The sequence below is a fragment of the Aythya marila genome, assembly GCF_965140915.1.
Source record: "Aythya marila genome assembly, chromosome: 9".
Lineage (NCBI taxonomy): Eukaryota > Metazoa > Chordata > Aves > Anseriformes > Anatidae > Aythya > Aythya marila.
Genome location: NC_139050.1, coordinates 19,115,801 through 19,133,407, shown reverse-complemented (window position 1 = coordinate 19,133,407; position 17,607 = coordinate 19,115,801). Strand labels below are relative to the sequence as shown.

General features: G+C 38.1%; 1 protein-coding gene across 1 annotated transcript in view; it reads left to right on the top strand.

Moving 5' to 3' along the window:
• Positions 1-17,607, top strand: part of USP13 (ubiquitin specific peptidase 13) — a 47,993-nt gene that overhangs the window by 23,149 nt on the left and 7,237 nt on the right. The window contains exons 7-17 of the mRNA XM_082767533.1: positions 3,278-3,372; positions 4,459-4,646; positions 6,007-6,078; positions 6,346-6,439; positions 10,610-10,735; positions 12,023-12,176; positions 12,374-12,548; positions 14,559-14,647; positions 14,890-15,012; positions 15,494-15,520; positions 17,141-17,284. Of these exons, the coding sequence (XP_082623659.1) occupies positions 3,278-3,372; positions 4,459-4,646; positions 6,007-6,078; positions 6,346-6,439; positions 10,610-10,735; positions 12,023-12,176; positions 12,374-12,548; positions 14,559-14,647; positions 14,890-15,012; positions 15,494-15,520; positions 17,141-17,284 (1,287 nt within the window). The remainder of the gene's footprint in view (positions 1-3,277; positions 3,373-4,458; positions 4,647-6,006; positions 6,079-6,345; positions 6,440-10,609; positions 10,736-12,022; positions 12,177-12,373; positions 12,549-14,558; positions 14,648-14,889; positions 15,013-15,493; positions 15,521-17,140; positions 17,285-17,607) is intronic.

Below are 17,607 nucleotides of genomic sequence, written 5' to 3'. Positions count from 1 at the left end.
TTTCCTGGATGTAGGTTACAACTGCATCTACAAAATAAACAATAAGCTTTAGTGTTTGTTTCAATTCTTTTTTTTTTTTTTTTTTGGCATCTTTACTAGCAGTACTTCTTTCCTACAGCTGCTGTACTTCTGCCTCCCACTGATCAGCTGCTTCTTCTCTCATGTGGCCTTTGGGATAACAAAGGACAGGCTGTCATCTTTCCCTCTGAATAAGGGGCAGCAGCTGTTCTCCACAGACCTTTGTTCTTCTGGATGATGTTAACTTGGTGTCCCTATAGAAAAGACTTCCCTCCCCCAACCTTTCTTGTCTCCTTTTCAGTAATCATTCTCTCTGATCTATATTACAATGGTAATCATAACCTCTCTATAGGGCTGGATGACAGATGAGCTTCAGGAAAGAGGCCCCATGGCTGATCGTGACGTAAAGTCTGTCTGGTTTCTGCTTCCCTGGGCTGGAGGTGAAGAGGTAATGGTAGAGGAGTAATAAGTGTTGGTCCCTCTGCTGACATAACTTAATTGTTTTTCACACCAGTAAGAAGGAAAAAGAGGTGGTGCCAGTACTCTGCTTATATCTACCCTGTTTATACACAGAGGGAGCAGAGGAGAGCAGCTCCCTGTCTTTTCTTGGGAAATCTGTCGCATACACTGTGAGGGATTTCTGGGGCATTAGCCCCCTTTTGTAGTGTTCTGTCAACAAAAAGATCTGGGATCAGGTCAGAAATTGAACCAAACTTCTGTATTCCACCCTAGGATGCACAGAAATCAAGTTTTCTTCTCTAGGCTAAGTACTTCTTGGCAGTCTGTGCTACCTGCTAGCTCTCTTGACAGCGTCATTAGGTTTGATTTGAAGTATTTGTGAGGTAACATGTTTGAAACTGCTCTGAGCACTGGAACAGGTGTTCAGCAGTACAGGCCCTATCTGACAGGTTCTTTAATGAAGTGCTTTGTGGATCCCAGTCTCAATAATTGTCAGATACTTCTTTGGGGAATCCTGTGCAACTTGTTTCTTCATGGACCATTCCCCTTTATGCTTTAAGTAGGAAAGTGTGATGTCCACGCAGCCAGTACAGGCATAAATCTTGAGCTCGAGAAGCAAAGGAAGTAAAGGTAGCATGGTCACTTTTTTTTTTTTTTTTTTCTTACTGCAGTACAAATTACAATGATTATTCTCTGTTTAATAATGTTTTGTGGTGCCTATCTCAGATTTTTTATGTTTTCTTGCTTTTTTCTTGTATTCCTCTTACTTTCTTACTCTGACATCAGCCTTTGTGTGTCACACTTGCTGACTTGTATACAGACTCTTGCAGGAGAGCACTACAGACCTGTGTTTGGGGGCTGTCATCTTCTTTCTATAATTTGCTGCCCTCTGATTTTTTTTTTGTCTCATGAATTTAAGTTGGCTACACAGCAGAAAGTACTGAAATATATGAGACGAGCTGAACCTGAGGGAAGGTTAACGTTACGTGTTCCATTTCTGTTGCTCTGGGTTGGCAGTCCCAGATGTCTCTCTCCATTCACCAGAAATGAGGAAAAACAAAATCAAAGCTTCCATGTTGAAAGAAGTCACCTGAGATCAGTTGATGTGTAATCCTGCTTGGGTAAGGTGTTTGAGCTTTACAGGATATTTTGGCTGTTCTATGACCTCGCCAGGAGACTATGGGAATGTTGTGATCTCATGTGTGTGGATGAGGTGTCATGTCTTCTGGGCATGCTTGCTACCATGCAGTGGAATTCCAGCAGATGGGCAGCTACAGCCCCGCACATGCCAGAGGGGTCACGAGGACCAATGTTAATAAAGGGTGTGATGGCCGATCAGCAGAAAGCAGCACAACCCAAAACCACCATTCCTCAGTTTGAGAGAGTTAATGTTTTTTTAAGGGCTGCCAAATTTTAAGTTGCATTTAGATCTTAGAATGGTGGCTAGTCCTCAAGCTGTCATTTCAGCTTGAGTTTCCTACTAGCAGTCCTCAAGGAGACTGCCTTCTTGTTAAATTCTTACACATGTGATGGGCTGAGGCAAAGCCAAGGTCTGTAGTTGCCAGGAGAGAGCAGAATAATTACCCTTCAGAGGTGGTATTTGTGCTGTGAACAGCCTTTATCTGGATTCCTGCTCTCTCCTCCTAAGTTTATTTCTGTTTTCTACTGGTTCAGATTTCTCTGTCAGCCTGGATCTAGTCACATGGAGCAAGGTTACTGAGAGAAACTCTGCTGGGTGTGAAGGACACTTGGCTGAGAGGAGTGCAGGCAGACCGGTAGAGGGATTCTGGGGTTAGGTGTGAGTAGAGACCAGAGCAGGTCATAAACTGCAGAGCAATAGGGTAGAAAAGAGAGAAAGAAGATGGAAGGCCTGTTCAAGTCATTCTAGTGAGTGTCTTATAATGCCTATCTTTATATGATGCTTGCAGCTTTGTTTTTTACTCAAGTAGGTAAAAACTCAGCTTCATTACAAGTCTTGCTTGGTAAATGACAAAAATGGGTTTTTATCTCCATTTTGTCCCTCTGTTGGATTTATTAAACTTGGTTTCATAATGAAAATATCACTAGACATATTGCTTCCTTCCTCAGTTTGAACTTTGCCCTTCCTAAATGTTTATGGGCCAGAAGGACCTATTTTAGAGCTAGAACTGAAATTTAAATCTCTCATATAATAAAGCCAGACACCCCAATAATGAAATCAGCCTTTCTCCCTAACCACAAGATTAATCTTCTAAGTCCAATCCAAGTTTCATCTAATAAAGACATGCACAGTTTTTCCTGCATCTCCACAGGAAAAGGAAATCAGTGGATTCCTTGAACTGTACTAGAAACACCACTGCCAGTAGTCAGTGGGCTCTACATGCTCAGTTTTAATGCGATTGCCTGTATCTAGTAGCTCCACAAAAAATCAGAATCTCTCGTTGTCATGTTCAAAACGTAGACTGTCTATGAATCTGAGAATTTCATGTTCCCTGTTCATTCTTTTTGCTACAGATTTTTTTTACTTACTTTGGGGGGAAAATACTGTAATTGCTATAAACATCTTAGGTTTTAATACTGTGAGGTCATCTAATTTGTTCTAAGAAGAAGAGTTGACGTGATTGTGTTGAAAATATTTAAGACGTTTACTAAGCTGTGTGGGTCTGTATGCATACAGCTGCCTGTTGGTCCTAACCAAACCCAGAGAATATGAATTAGGCATCTTGCGTAGGCATGCCTGTACTGAGAATGCAATGTTAGTAAACAAAGAGAAGGAATAACATTTGATACAATAGATCATCTGTTCTCTTTGCTTTTCTAGATGTCTATTCCTTTGATGAAGAGGAGCCAGTTTTAGATCCACACATAGCAAAGCATTTGGCACACTTTGGGATTGATATGCTGCAGATGCAAGTGGTAGGAAATGAATCTTCTTGGTTTCTTTTTCTCTTCTAGCTGGGGACAGGAAGAAATAGAAAAAAGATGCTTGTAGTTTATATTTGTGTGATTGCTTCAGACTGTTATGATAATATTTAATTTTGTAAAGTTTAGTCAGCCAGTCCATGTTATATTTTCTGAGGTCTGGATGAGTGAATCGTTATTCTCAAATCTGAGAATTGCCTTTCCAAAAAGTTCCTTTGTAGTCAGCAGTTTATATGTGTCACTTCTCTTCTTCTGTGCCATTTTCCTTCAAGATGAAAAATGCCATTCAATTAGATAATAATATCTTGAATATTTAATTACAATGAATGGAGGAAAGCCTGTTAATTGTGTAAGTAGATAAAAATATCAAGCAAAAATAAATTAATGGACAAGTAAAATGTGATTGAAAATGTCTTTATGTAAAGCTATAAATTTCAGTCTAGGTCTTGTTAATACAGACATTAAAAATGAATAAATACATACTTTCACTCAAGTGTAGGAGTATGGATTATAATGTGGTATACCAGAAAGAGACTGGGGCAAACAGGGTCCTGTTCCTGGCAGTAGAAAAGTCCTTTTTACTAATTTGTATCTTGACGGATGTTGCTTCCGGTTCTGTTTAAATAATCTAAGAAGTCTGAATGGAAAATGGTTTTAAAGACAGGTATTTCATTGTCCAAATGAAGAAAAAACTAAAAATAAGCACAAAGCAACTGAGAAGAGTTAAACCAGTTTCAAAAGACTTCATGTAACTAATAAAACATGGTTTTATTATACTGATTTCCTTACCAATGTTATGAATAAAAAATCTCTCTTATTCAATGGTCTTTCCGGGAAACCTGTTTTATTTAGCAACCTTCAAAACTTAGGTATAGTCTCAGATGCTGCAAAGGATTGGATAAGTAAGCTGCTAGACTTTTGACCCCGATCTCTTTCCCGACACGCACAAGTTACCTTCATTTTCCTATTCCCATGATTTGGCTCTTCTTATCTAGATTAGATCACAAATTTGATGATGATGACAGCAACAATATAATAGTGGTAGAAATTAAAAGGAAAAAAAATTCTTGTTTCTTTCAGACAGAAAATGGACTAAGAGATAATGATATAAAACCAAGAGTCTCAGAATGGGAAGTGATTCAGGAATCTGGAGTGAAACTCAAGCCCATGTATGGCCCAGGATATACTGGCATGAAGAACCTAGGAAATAGCTGCTACCTCAATGCTGTCATGCAAATCATTTTCAGCATCCCAGAGTTCCAGAGAGCGTAAGTAGCTCCAAGTTAGCTCTTGTTGTATTCCCCAATCTCTCTTTTTTTTTTTTTTTTTTTTTTTTTTTTTTCTGTGCAAAATGGTATTTTATTGTCTTATCTCCAAGCAGGTCTTTCAGTCAGTTCAGTGGCCAGTTAGAGGATTTAGTGATTGTATTGTTCTATTCTGGATAAGGTTGGAATCCCAAACCTAATCTGCCTTTGAAATTGGAACTTGCTTTGGATTCAGTGTTTTTGTTTGGGTCTGCCTGTCATACATAATTAGCAAAACAGAAGAATGTGAAATACTCCTGACCAACCAAAACAGACCACATCACTCCAAGGAGAGAAGCTTTTATATTTATAAAAAGTATACAGTCTATGGTTTGCAATAAGTTCAGGGTGCGTTTTCCATCCACAGCTATGGTAGTGTGTGTTCTGGAAGTAAGGCTTTTAGATTTTGGAACACCTCCCAGGTTTACAAGTAGCAACTGCCTTCAGGAGAAGAAGAGGGAGAAAACTTGTGTTTGTTTACTTTGTTAGCCATATGGAGTAGAGTCTAATTGACAGCTTTTCTATCTCCATTTTTGAAAAACATAAGGATGGACTTTACTAAGGGAAGTGGTTTTCCACAGCATTGTCCTTGGAGTTTCCTGAAGCATACAGTATTAACAGAGCAGTGAAGATCTTTGGACGAGGCAGAAATTAGGTGTGTTCTTTCACTGTGGCCCTACCATGTAGCCTGTTATTACATCTGTTTTCAAGTGAAGTAATAGATAGCATGCTACAAAATGCTGCACTTTTCAACAAACTGTTTACAATAATATATACTTCAGTGGTTATTGTCAGGAGTTAGCATTTGTTTCTCTGAGGAAACTCAACAGAACCATTATTTTACATGTTTAGGTCCTGACTTTAAAAAAAAAACAACAAAAACAAACACACAAAACAAACAAACAAACAAAAACAACCTTGGAATTTATTCCGCAGTGTTGGTCAAGACTAGGAAGTAAATGTATGTTGTTTCTCTGTAGTTTTGAGTAACTTCATCCAGCAGCTACTTCACAATCAAGGAATAGAACTTAAATTCTTACTGAACAACACTGCTGTATCCTTCTCTCTAGCTAGAAGCTTCTAAGCAAAACTTAAACGTCCATTTCATAATTCCTTTACTACTATTTCTTCCACGATAGAAACACTCACCAGGGACAGATTAAGTCATTGCTATGATGCAAAATTTGACTTCCTAGTACAGAGGGAGCTTGCAGATGTATCACTGCTGAACACTGAGTATCTGTTAGTATATCTCTGAGTAAATCTAGCTGTGATGTTTGAATGTTTTTGTTTTGTTTTGTTCTGTTTTGTTCTTGCTGCTCAGGTATGTGGGAAACCTTCCAAGAATATATGACTACTCCCCTCTTGATCCAACGCAAGATTTCAACACTCAGATGTAAGTGACACTTTTCAGTGATTTACTTGGTCAATGTAAATAAAATCTGAATAATTGAATGGCAGGGCTGAAGAGCATGTCTTCATGGGCTTGAAAGTGAGAAATGGCACAGGGTAGAATGTGAAGACTTGTCTGCGTAATTACAGATAATGTTTCCTCAGGGGTTCAAAGACACTACATTTCTTTTTTCCTTGGAAGAAATCTGTCTATTCTTTACCTGTTTTCCCATGTTTTTCTTCCCCCCCCCCCCCATTTTCTTCCCTACAGGGCTAAACTGGGACATGGCCTCCTTTCAGGCCAGTACTCTAAGCCACCCATGAAATCTGAGCTTATTGAACAGGTGATGAAAGAAGAACACAAGGTATTTGACTGAGCTTGTGCAGCCTGGTAACTAGGTAAAAATGATACCCTGAGAAAAGGGAACAGGTGTTGGGCATTGGAGAGCATGGGTGGATCCAGCATGGGATGCTTAGCAAGGTGGAATGAGCAGGATTCTTGTCAGGAATATATTAGTCAGGGACTATTTGTGCAAAGCATTAAAGCTACCATTGGTTCTGCTAATAACATTCTCCTGCTCCAGTAATGAGAGCAGAGCTTAGGTTTACCTTTTGGTTTACCTTTTCTGAGGAACAAAAAAAATGTTATTTAGAGAGTCCAGAGTATTTAGAAGAAAACGTCTAAGTCCTCTCTAAATTGCAGAAAGTAGGATAAAGAACTGAAGAGGTGCTTCTGAGAAGTGTCTGACGATATTCCACCTGATTTTAGGAGAAGCTGTCTATGTAATGCGAGATTTAGCGGTGCTGGAGGCTTTCATTTGTGTGAAAGAGGTGTCATGCAGAGCTATATCCACTGAGGCTTGCTTTGAGTATTTTATGGTTACAAAAAACATGTGGAAGCATGCCTATGCCAGTGGGGTCTCTCCTAGAAAATGAACAGTAGATATGATTTTTGGATATAAATTGAAACTGTAACCACTGGACAGCCAAGCATCAAGGCACATAGTGGCATCCATACACCTACACCTTTATCTGTGTATGCTTTCTTCATTCAGCAATGAATACTTTCACAATAACCAGAAAGCCTCCTCGTATTCTTTTTCTTACAGTATTTTGATTTTTTTAAAAGTAAGGATAATTTTTGACCAAGGCCTGACTGATGTATTTTTGTCAGCAAGGTTCATGGGCACTGCCTGATTCACCTTTTAATCTTTGTACCTGTTCTTACTTTTGTGAAGAAAAGCTGTCAGCAGCTTAGTGGTGAGCTGGGAAAGATTATTTTCTTTGTCCAGGTTAGTGTAATTTCCCTCAACATTTCAGAGTGAGAATAACACCAGTTCAGATTTTGTCACTTTGAACACTGATGTTTTTGGATTTGCCTGTTTTCCCTACAGTCACCCAATTAATAACTGCGTGGAGGAAAATCCTAGTTATTTGGTCAGTGTTCTCTACCCAAGTGAATCTGTTGAAGTTTAGATTTGTTTTACTATTCAAATTATCTACTTTGAAACATCTTCTTTAGAGCGATGCTAGAAAAACTGCCTGGAATGTGTTTGTGTCCCTGCCAACCTCTCTTATTGTGATTCCAAGCAGCACGTGGAGCCAAAGCACAGACTCCATAGATGGGATATTTAGAAACAAATGGTGAGCTAGCAGCAAATAGTGAAAATAATGCCTGTAGGAAAGAGCTTTCTTTATGGAGGAAAAGTTCTCTTACCAAGTCATATTTTCACAGATAATAGCAATCACGTTTGCTTCTGTCACAGAAGCATGATGATGTTTTCCATGGAAATAGATTTTTTCCTCTACCTTCCTCTATCAGTTATTGATATAGGAAATTCTCCTAAAATAAGAATGTCAGGGGGATACTGGACAAAGACCAAACATCTGGTACACAGTAGGCTGCAGGATTTGAAAGCTTCATGTCTCAAAGCGATTGTTTTGTACAACAGATAGTCATTGGTTTGGTGCAACCAATCACAAGTGGCTTATGTTTCCTTTAAATAAAGTTAAAATCTATCAATGCATCACTATAACTAAGAAATAGTAGAATAATTTCAACAGACTCCTCACCTTAAATTCTGTGCATTGATGACCTGCTTTGTTAAATGCATACAGGATATGAATGAAGAACTATGTGCTGGAAGATCAGGACACTTAGAATAAACCTACATCTGCATGTTTAGGCCAGTGGTCACTCCTAGCAATGAGATGTTGAGAACTTTTTAATGACAAATAGCATATTTCTGTCAGGTAGTTAGTAGCAGCCATGTGTTGTTATTTAAGAATATCTGTATTATTCATAAGGTCAATTTAATAAAATTGTAGTTGTATGTATCAGATGAGTTCGTTATCAAGCAAATCCTAGCAGTTACCAGTATTTGAATTAGCCTTTATTTATTCTTTTTATTGAATATTTTTTTATTCCTTTTATTCTTTGTATTGAAGAATTACTTAGAAAAAATAAATATAGCTGTTCCCTCTGTTCCCTCACTCTGGATGTACAAATGTAGGTTTTGTGGGCTTGGGGGTGTTTTCCTGCCCTGCCAGCTCTTCCACGAAATACCAGTATACATACAGATGATATTTCTCATCCAGATAGCTGTACTGATATTTAAAATAAACTAATATGATTGCAGAGGATTTTAGGCCCTCAACATTTTCAAGTGCTTCAGTTTTGTGTCTATAAAATCAATTATTCATTTTATTTTTATTCTCTCCCCCCTCTTTTTTTGCCTCCTACATGCAAAGAAGTTCTTTAGCTTTCTGGGTCTTTGGAATTCATCCAAAGTTTTTTGGAGTTGTTGCCTGTAAAAGCGTTCATGTGAGATCTGCATTGGTCCAGCACAGTCTATATTTAGCTAAACTGTTTTGCAACTGTTGATGGGGAAAGTATGCCAGGTATTCTATAAATATTCATGGTTCTGGGGAGCTGAAATCTTTTTGCCACAGGAGCTTTATCTGGGAATGGCAGCCACTTGGACCCACTTTGATATGAAGAACAGATTGAAAGCTTCAATGGTCATCAACTAGGACTTAATTTTCTGCTTAGAGCTCTGCCATTTCTTCCATTATTTTTCTTGTCCTTGAGGTAGAAAGAGTTTACAGCGTGAGATCCTTTTCTAGAGATTGTCACATGTGGCATATTTCTCCCTGCTCAAATGGCTGAGTAAAAAGCATATAGATGGAAACAAGGCTTAAGTCCAAACTCATTGCATTACACATCAGGGCAAATGTGCCACCTTGCAGTATTCTTGCTTTCAACATAGGAAAAAGCCTGATGTGAAGTAATTTGAGCTGTTTTACGCATTTCTCTCCTCAGTCTTGGCTTTGAAAGGCAGTCGAGGACACAAAAGTGATAAATAACCCATGATTCAGAAATCCCTAGAACATCTCTCTGTTCAAACAGTACTGAGACCCTTTCTCTTTCTGAGACCCTCTAACTAGCATCTTAGTTTAATGAGGTAGCTGGTATGTTGCCAGAAACCGAAAAAAACATAATTGAGCATCTGCTTCTGATTTCAGTGAGTCTAGGGCTATCTTACACTGGTGAAACCAAGAATAAAATTTTGCTCTGCTAGTGTATGCTTTATGCATCTTCCATTTCATGCTGCTTTTTCTATTTTTATACCAGAATGATAGTGCAACTGTAGTAGAGACTGAGATTGGCTGGATATTGAACAACCCTTAGTATGTCCTAGAGGCTATGCTTTTGCTTGGACTGTCTTGAAATTTATTTGGTCTTATGGAGGATGAGGGCAAATCTGAGTAAAAGATTCTGACCTTTTTGAAAGTGTTATGTAAAAGGAATAATGACTAGTGTATTCTTGAGGATACAATTCCAAGGAGAAAAAAAAAAAAAAAAGCGTCTTGAAGTGGTATAGAGATTGTGAAAATGAAAATGAGGACTCTCTTAGCAGCTAGAGATCTTCATAAATGGTACAGTTTTCTGGCCAAAGGCTGTATGTTCCTGGTCCTTCAACAAAACTAACACCTGCAAATTGCAGATTCATGTCTGTTCTTTGCAACCCATCTGGGAATTCATCCTGCATGCATTAGTTGCTCTCTGCTTCACTCTGCAGAGATCTCTGGAAAGGTTTTGTCCTGAGTAAAGCTGCCAGCTGGTTTATCAACGTGCTTCAATGCCCACATAGCTTTAAGTGAAACAGTGGTCTGAAGGAATGTCAAATGTTAGAAAACTGTGTAGACTTTTAGCCTTTCTGAAAACTACTAGCCTTCAGCAAACATTCTATGCTTCTATGAAACCTGCAGTAATTGGTTTTAACTTGCAAATGCCATGGAAAAATCAGATGAAATGAATGATGCAGGAGATGTCAGAAAACATATTCTAAAACAGTCGAATAACATTTCAGGTTCCTTTTCATTTTTATTAAAATGGAAGTCTAGATGAAACTGAAATTATTATTTCTACAGTGATAGAAATGGGTCAAAAATAGATCTAGTGGAGTGATCTTTGGTCCAAGAATAAACAAAAATTCTTCTTTAAAAGCTTTCTTTCTTTCATTTATTTCTAGCCACAACACAATGGAATATCTCCCCGAATGTTTAAGGCTTTTATAAGTAAAGGCCACCCAGAATTTTCCTCTAATAGACAACAAGACGCGCAGGAGTTTTTTCTACATCTTATAAATCTCGTAGAGGTGAGAAAATCTTAATGTTCTGTGGAAATCTTCTGTTCTGTGGTTGTGTTAGACAATGAGGACCAAGTTGTTATATGAATAGTTCATTTTTTAATATATTCTTTATAGTGTTGGATATGTAGAAAATGGCACCAATTTAAATGTGTTTTGATTTAGAAACAATTTTTCATTTTATTCTCCTTTCTCATGACTTCAGACTCTTGCATGACCAGTGATGCAAGAGATACAGAAAGGTCAAGCATCTTTGAACAAACTATAAGATTTATAAATGTATGTGTCTGTCCTTAAATTGCTGTTCATTTATGATTGCATACTATCCATTTGTTTACCATAACAAAGTCTGTCTTGGAATAATAATGAATTAGGTGGTATTATTATTGCAAATTTTTGTCTACATTGGGAGCAAACTAATCACCACATCCAACTCCTTTTACAAATCCCAGCTGTACATCCTTGAGTCATTACAGGAGAAAGTCTCTCCTGATGAAGGCAAAGTGAATATTTGTCAGTTGAATATTTCTGAATATAAAATGTTAGTTCTACTGTGTTCCAGCTCAATGCTGCATGTAAAAGAACCAGTGCTGTGAATTTTAACTATGTCTTTCTGAAAAGGAAATTTACAAAGACAGCCAGTTTTGATTTAAAGCACTTCTTTCTTTTCCATCCCTCCTCCCTCATTTTCCTATTTTCCCCAAGAATCAAAGGTGTTTATTCATGTGTTAGTTTGGATGAAGTTATTCACATTTGAATGTGTAACATTCTACATCACAAAACGCATTACTGATTACAGGGTGGCTAGAAGACTTCTTTTTTTCTTTTTACTTTTTTTTTTTTTTTTAAACCTGATCACAGATATTAACATGAACAATAAGGAGGAGGAATTATTCTTTGTATGACATTTCTATCTGGATAATGAACTACAAGTTTCTCGTTCTGTTTCAATGCAGATTCAGAGCGGTAGGAACAATTCTGTCTGCTGAAGGGATGTTCTATGTTACTTACCTGAGATTTCAGTCTTTATGATAACCTGTTACTTTCGTAGCTTCTTCTGTCTACCTTGACTCAGTCACATTCATTCTGTGCATACCCTGCAAATTAGTATCTTTCTGCAAGATATTGCTGTGTATGCAGACATCACGAACTTCTCTGAGTTCTGCATGAAATAGGAAACAAGCTGAGCTGTCAGAGCTGGCTGCAACATTAGTGTCTTTGTGCTTTTCATCAGTCTTTGGATTCTTTGGTCATCTAAGGGATGATCATTAAAGTGAATGTTAATATTCCTTTCAGAGGAACCCAGTAGGTTCAGAAAACCCCAGTGATGTCTTCCGGTTCCTGGTGGAAGAACGCACACAATGCTGCCAGTCCAGAAAGGTGCGCTACACAGAGAGGGTGGACTATATCATGCAGTTACCTGTTGCAATGGAAGCAGCAACAAACAAAGGTAAGGAAACAAAGAGGTCTATTGACTGACTATTTGGAAACTCTCCCAACAATGAATGATGTCTGTTGAGCCACACGAGAGTTTTACTGGTAGGTAGGTTCTTCTGTTTCTAAGACCTGCAAAAATAAGACTGCAGTGAGGTACATCAAAACCACAACAATGCTCATTTAGCTTTCAATGTGATGTGTATTTCTCAGATGAATTAATTGCGTATGAACTGAAGAGGCGAGAAGCAGAAGCTGCAAGGAGAGCTCCACCAGAGCTTGTCCGTGCCAAGATCCCATTTAGTGCATGTCTGCAGGCTTTTTCTGAACCGAACAACGTAGAAGACTTCTGGAGCAGTGCCCTTCAAGCAAAATCTGCAGGAGTTAAGTAAGTGTCTGTGTGCCTAATGAAAACCTGTACTCTTTGCTTACTTTCCTACCTGGACATGGCACAGTGAGAAACAAAGGGCTTTATGGGCTTTGGGATCGTGTTAATGTTGAGGCTCACAATGCAATGTGCAGATCAAGCTCAACAAGAGCTGTAATGAGCAATCGAGCAGGAAATAAATTGATCTAAACTGTCAAACTCCAAGAGGTGAAATTAGTTGGTTTTTAAGAGCTTGAACTTTAAATGCTTATTACTTAATTGTTTGCCCATGTTTTAAAATTGATTCCCATGTATTAGCTAGTATGCTCTGTACTGAGTGTTAAGAGACACTCTGGATCTCTGTGCTTAGTCCCTTGATGTCTTCATTTGACTAAAAATGCTGAATAGCATTGTGTGGAGACAAAACAAGATAAAGCAAGTGAAGGTTTTACTTCTTGTTTGAAAAAGTTCTTTTGATGAATGGAAGTCTTTGAATTTGTGAAGTGCTATGCTGATAATGCTGTTGTAATTATGTTACTATGTTTTTTATGTGTCTGGATTTCAACCCATCCACATCTGCCAGCTACAGGATATGGTTGCATCTGTTAAGCTTGATTGCTCTTACTTATGTGGGGTCATGGTACAAGGTGGACTTAGGGAAAAAAAAAAAAAAAAAAAGAAAACTACCTTGTGTGCCTATACTTAGGTAGATAAAAGAATAAAAGCTTCTTGGGCTTAGAAAGCATTGAGATGAAATAGAATGGGAGGCAGAGGACTGAAATTTGCAGGGGGAGAATTCCTTGTTAACAAGACTTAGTTTCTTATCAGGTTCCATTTCTATATGTCAGCAGCAAGGAGTGGTTGAAAAATGAGCTCTGCAACTGATTTGCTGTGATACCTTCTATTTTTAGATCACTTAACATATCAATGCCTCATCCCTCTTTTTGTGTACAGCTTCACTCGTATTGAAAGCTGTGAGGCAAGTGCACGTGGTATGGAGAAAATCGTAGCAGAAAATTGTGGAGGTTTCTCTCTCTCTCTTTACTTTGACCATGATTTAGCACTTCCTCATTCCTTGGATATTTAAAAGCATTGAAAGATAAAGAAGAATATGTTTAAAATTCAAAATTTTCTGCTGCAGATAATAAAGTTACTAAAACTGCAGGGTAGAGCTAACAATAATTTAGAAAGCAACTATCTGTAATATGGAAAGAAGGCCTCATTGAGGATGGGTTAATTGTATTTTACCCAGAATAAGTTGAACTAGAGGAAAGGATGGCATGTGTAAATGGAAGATAAGGGGAAAGGTTCAGGATACTAAATACAAGGGAAATGGGAACGCGGAGAAGGAGAACAGCAATACATATAATGTTTCATTGTGTTCAAGATTAACTTTTTTCTCTTCATTAAGCTGACAAAAATCAGATATCTGTTTCACCTCGAGTCATCTCTATTTTTGTTAAATATCGTAGTAGTTTAATAAGAATATAATGCATTTCTAAATAGTATTTTTATATGAAAAATTCAAAAATAACATCTTTATCTTAATGAAATGCTTTATAGGTGGATTGATACCTCATTGTCTATGCTACTGTTAGAATGAAAAACTGCACATTCCATTGTTAGCCCATTTTGTCCAAACTATGCTTTAAACATTTGCCCTAAAGTTCTAGCCAATACATCATTGAAAAGTTATTTTCTGACATTCAATTTCAGAATTGCTTGACTAAGCAAATTTAATATATTACTTTTAGTTGTTTGCTGTATTTTTCATACAAGCTGAATATCTGCAAGGTTTTCAGCTGACATTTGGGATATAAATGTATAGAAAGCTACTATACTTCACTGTACTTGAAAACTTACTTTTCTGTGAAATTTAGGTTCTCACTTATATTTTATAAAATTCATCACTATTCATTTCACTCAGAATTACTAGAATTACTTATCTCAGTGTGCATGAGGTACTAAAATCTGTGCTGCTTTTGATGTTGTTGCCCTGCTTCACTGAATTGAATTTCTTGTGCTTCCCAGGACTTCACGTTTTGCTTCATTTCCTGAGTACTTAGTTGTGCAGATAAAGAAGTTCACCTTTGGCCTTGACTGGATACCCAAAAAGCTTGGTATGTGCCTTTTATACTTCCCTTTTCTCATTCTATCTAATATAATCTGTAAGGTATACATGCTTTCCTGTATGAGGACATTACTTCATTCTGAATTTTATACTGTGAAGATCCTAATTGAATCTTCTTTTCTTTTATGACAAATTAAACTAACCCATGTGAAGTTATCCTAGCTGTTTGTCAGCTGTGTACCAGAGTCCTTGGTGGTTTCATATGCTTAACCCATTTCTCTGTTTTTGTAGATGTTTCTGTAGACATGCCAGATTTCCTGGATATCAATCACCTTCGGGCCACGGGTCTCCAACCAGGAGAAGAGGAACTTCCAGACATTGCTCCTCCCATTATCATTCCTGATGATCCGAAAGGTACTGACATCTATTCTCTTGATCCTCCCCATGAAAGACAACTAATACCTGAGGCTGTGTGCCAGACCAAAGGCTATGTCAAAATTCAGCTCTCTAAAGGTTTGAATTTTGACTCTTATCTGCAGTTTCTTACCATGACCTATTCTTTTTAGCCCTTTTTAGTGGACTGACCTGTTTTTAGTGCGTTTGGGTGATGGAACCTTATAACAGAACAGGTTCTTATTTAAGTTATCAGATATAATCAGATATAATTCCTGCTGGTTTATGATACTAGTGGCATCTCATTCTGAGTTGCTAGGGAGGTTGTTAATTCAAGGCAAAACATCAGGGATATAAAGATGGTCATGCTCTGCCTGTATGAGGTCCAATGTTTCTGTGACTTTAAAAAAAAAAAAACATGGATTTTTTGTTATATGGAACAATATGAATCTACTTAGCCTTCATATGTGGCTTTCCCTCCTTTTTTCCCCTTGTTTTTCAGATCGTACGATGAACCATTTCATGGAGTGTATGTATCTCATTTTTCTGAGACTGGTATTTCATCTGCTTAAATTGCCATGCTTTTGCCCAGTTAATGGTTTCTTTGTACACATGCTGATGCATGGAGCTCTGGCTGCATGCTTCCTTTAAGTAGCAGCTGACATCTGTATTTGTTCATCATTTGCTTGCATGCGTGCAGGACTCTTCTGCATAAAAGAGTCTGTACTAGCATAAGTGTAGCCAGAATATGAGCTGCTACTCTATCTGCAGTAACCTTGAATATAAAATCTGATGTACCTGTGTGTAATAAAATACAATTGTGAACAGACCAGGAGATGTTAACTCGGATGTAATGTTTTTACAATATTTTTGCTTCACGCATGCAGCCATTTATTAGAAAATAGACACTACTATTTTATACCCATGCATTTAATTATATGAACTAGGAGATATTTTAGGTTTAAACATTACATGTGTTTGGATATATGTAGGATGCGATGCAGATTCTATGGACAGAGCCTTAACTTAACAGTTGTCTATGTTGAATGCTGAACAGCACCTCTCTAGGCTTGAAAGTTCCTTTATGTTTTATATAATTGCTTGCTAAAGAGAACACTTGGTTGCTACTTTCATTGATGAATCTGCTGTACTTCCAGACTGAAGTTGTTATGATCTTAGCAGAGACTTATTTCAGGTCTGGTTTGTAGAATGAAGGAGGTGGAAGTGCAATATGAATATCTGTGAGGTGTCTTTAATATTTACTGTGTTGGAAACTTATTTTTACCTGCAGTTATCTCTAAGCAGAATGTTATCTGTGCTACTTCTAATAATAACTTATTAATGAGAGAGAGAATACCAAGAAGGTCCTTGTAGTGCTTTATAGTATCAGCAGTGCTGTCAGAACAAATCGATTTTTCCATGCATCAGCAGAGGCAGTAGCAGAAGTTCTGCTCTAAGCTAAAAGCCCCAGAAGAGACAATGTGTCCGAGTGGTATGGTATGAGACCTAAAGAGAGGTGGGTACCACCTCTCCTGGGAAGAAAGACTCGCTGAATTTCTGCAGGTGTTCAGTGCAGAACAGACCAGAGCAGGAGCCAAGGGCTCATCTGCAAGATGCCACTCATCGGCAGGATCTTGCAGTTCTGGGGGTTACAGCTGCTTGATCCTGGCTCCCTCTGGACTCTGACCTCAGCTGAAGCTGTCAGGCTATGTAATTCAGAGATGAAGCTCAGCTGGAGACTGCTAGATCCAGCAGCCACTGTTCCTCTTGCCTGCAAGATCCTTCCTCAAAGAGCAGTGATGGCTCTAGATGGCCTTCCCTAGCTAAGCTCAGTACCTAACTTCACCCCTTAAAATTCAGCGGTGAGTTCTTTTATAAATGAAATTCTGTAGGAAATTGTCAAGGTTAATGACCTATGTAGGTTAGTGAGACAAATGATTCCAAGTCCATAATAAATCATAATAAATACTATAATGCTTTGTACAAGGCTGCTTTCTAATGAGTATGGCTTTATTGCTAACCTAAGTACTAGCACTAAAACAAATCCTAGCAGTATGTATAGTAATATGTATCACCACAAATAACATTAAGAACGACTGTAAAACAGATTAAATTAGACTTGTATATTCTAGAAGGTCCTTTCTTGCAGCTCTAGATATTGATGAGTCTTCAGTTATGCAACTGGCGGAGATGGGTTTTCCTTTGGAAGCATGTCGGAAAGCCGTGTACTATACAGGCAACCTGGGTGCTGAAGTGGCTTTCAACTGGATCATTGCACATATGGAAGAACCAGGTTAGTGACTGGAAGGTGCAAACTAAACTCACCTCCTGGTTGTCTATCATGGCAGTTGAAATGTCATAACGTGTGACAGAGAAACAACATCCCCCTTCCTCACCTCAGGAAACCTGGAGGTGTGAGTGAATTTTCCTAAGCTGCTCCTAGGATATGCAGGTCTTGACCATCATATGGCATCCTCTGTCTAGAAGACAACAACAAACCTAAGTTACACCAAGAGTACTGTCTCTTGTCCTCACTGGTGGTGTGGGCTAGCTCTCTGTTTTCCAGCCTTTGGCTAGGTCTATGCTGCAGAGGGGAAAGCTGACTTGTGATCAAGC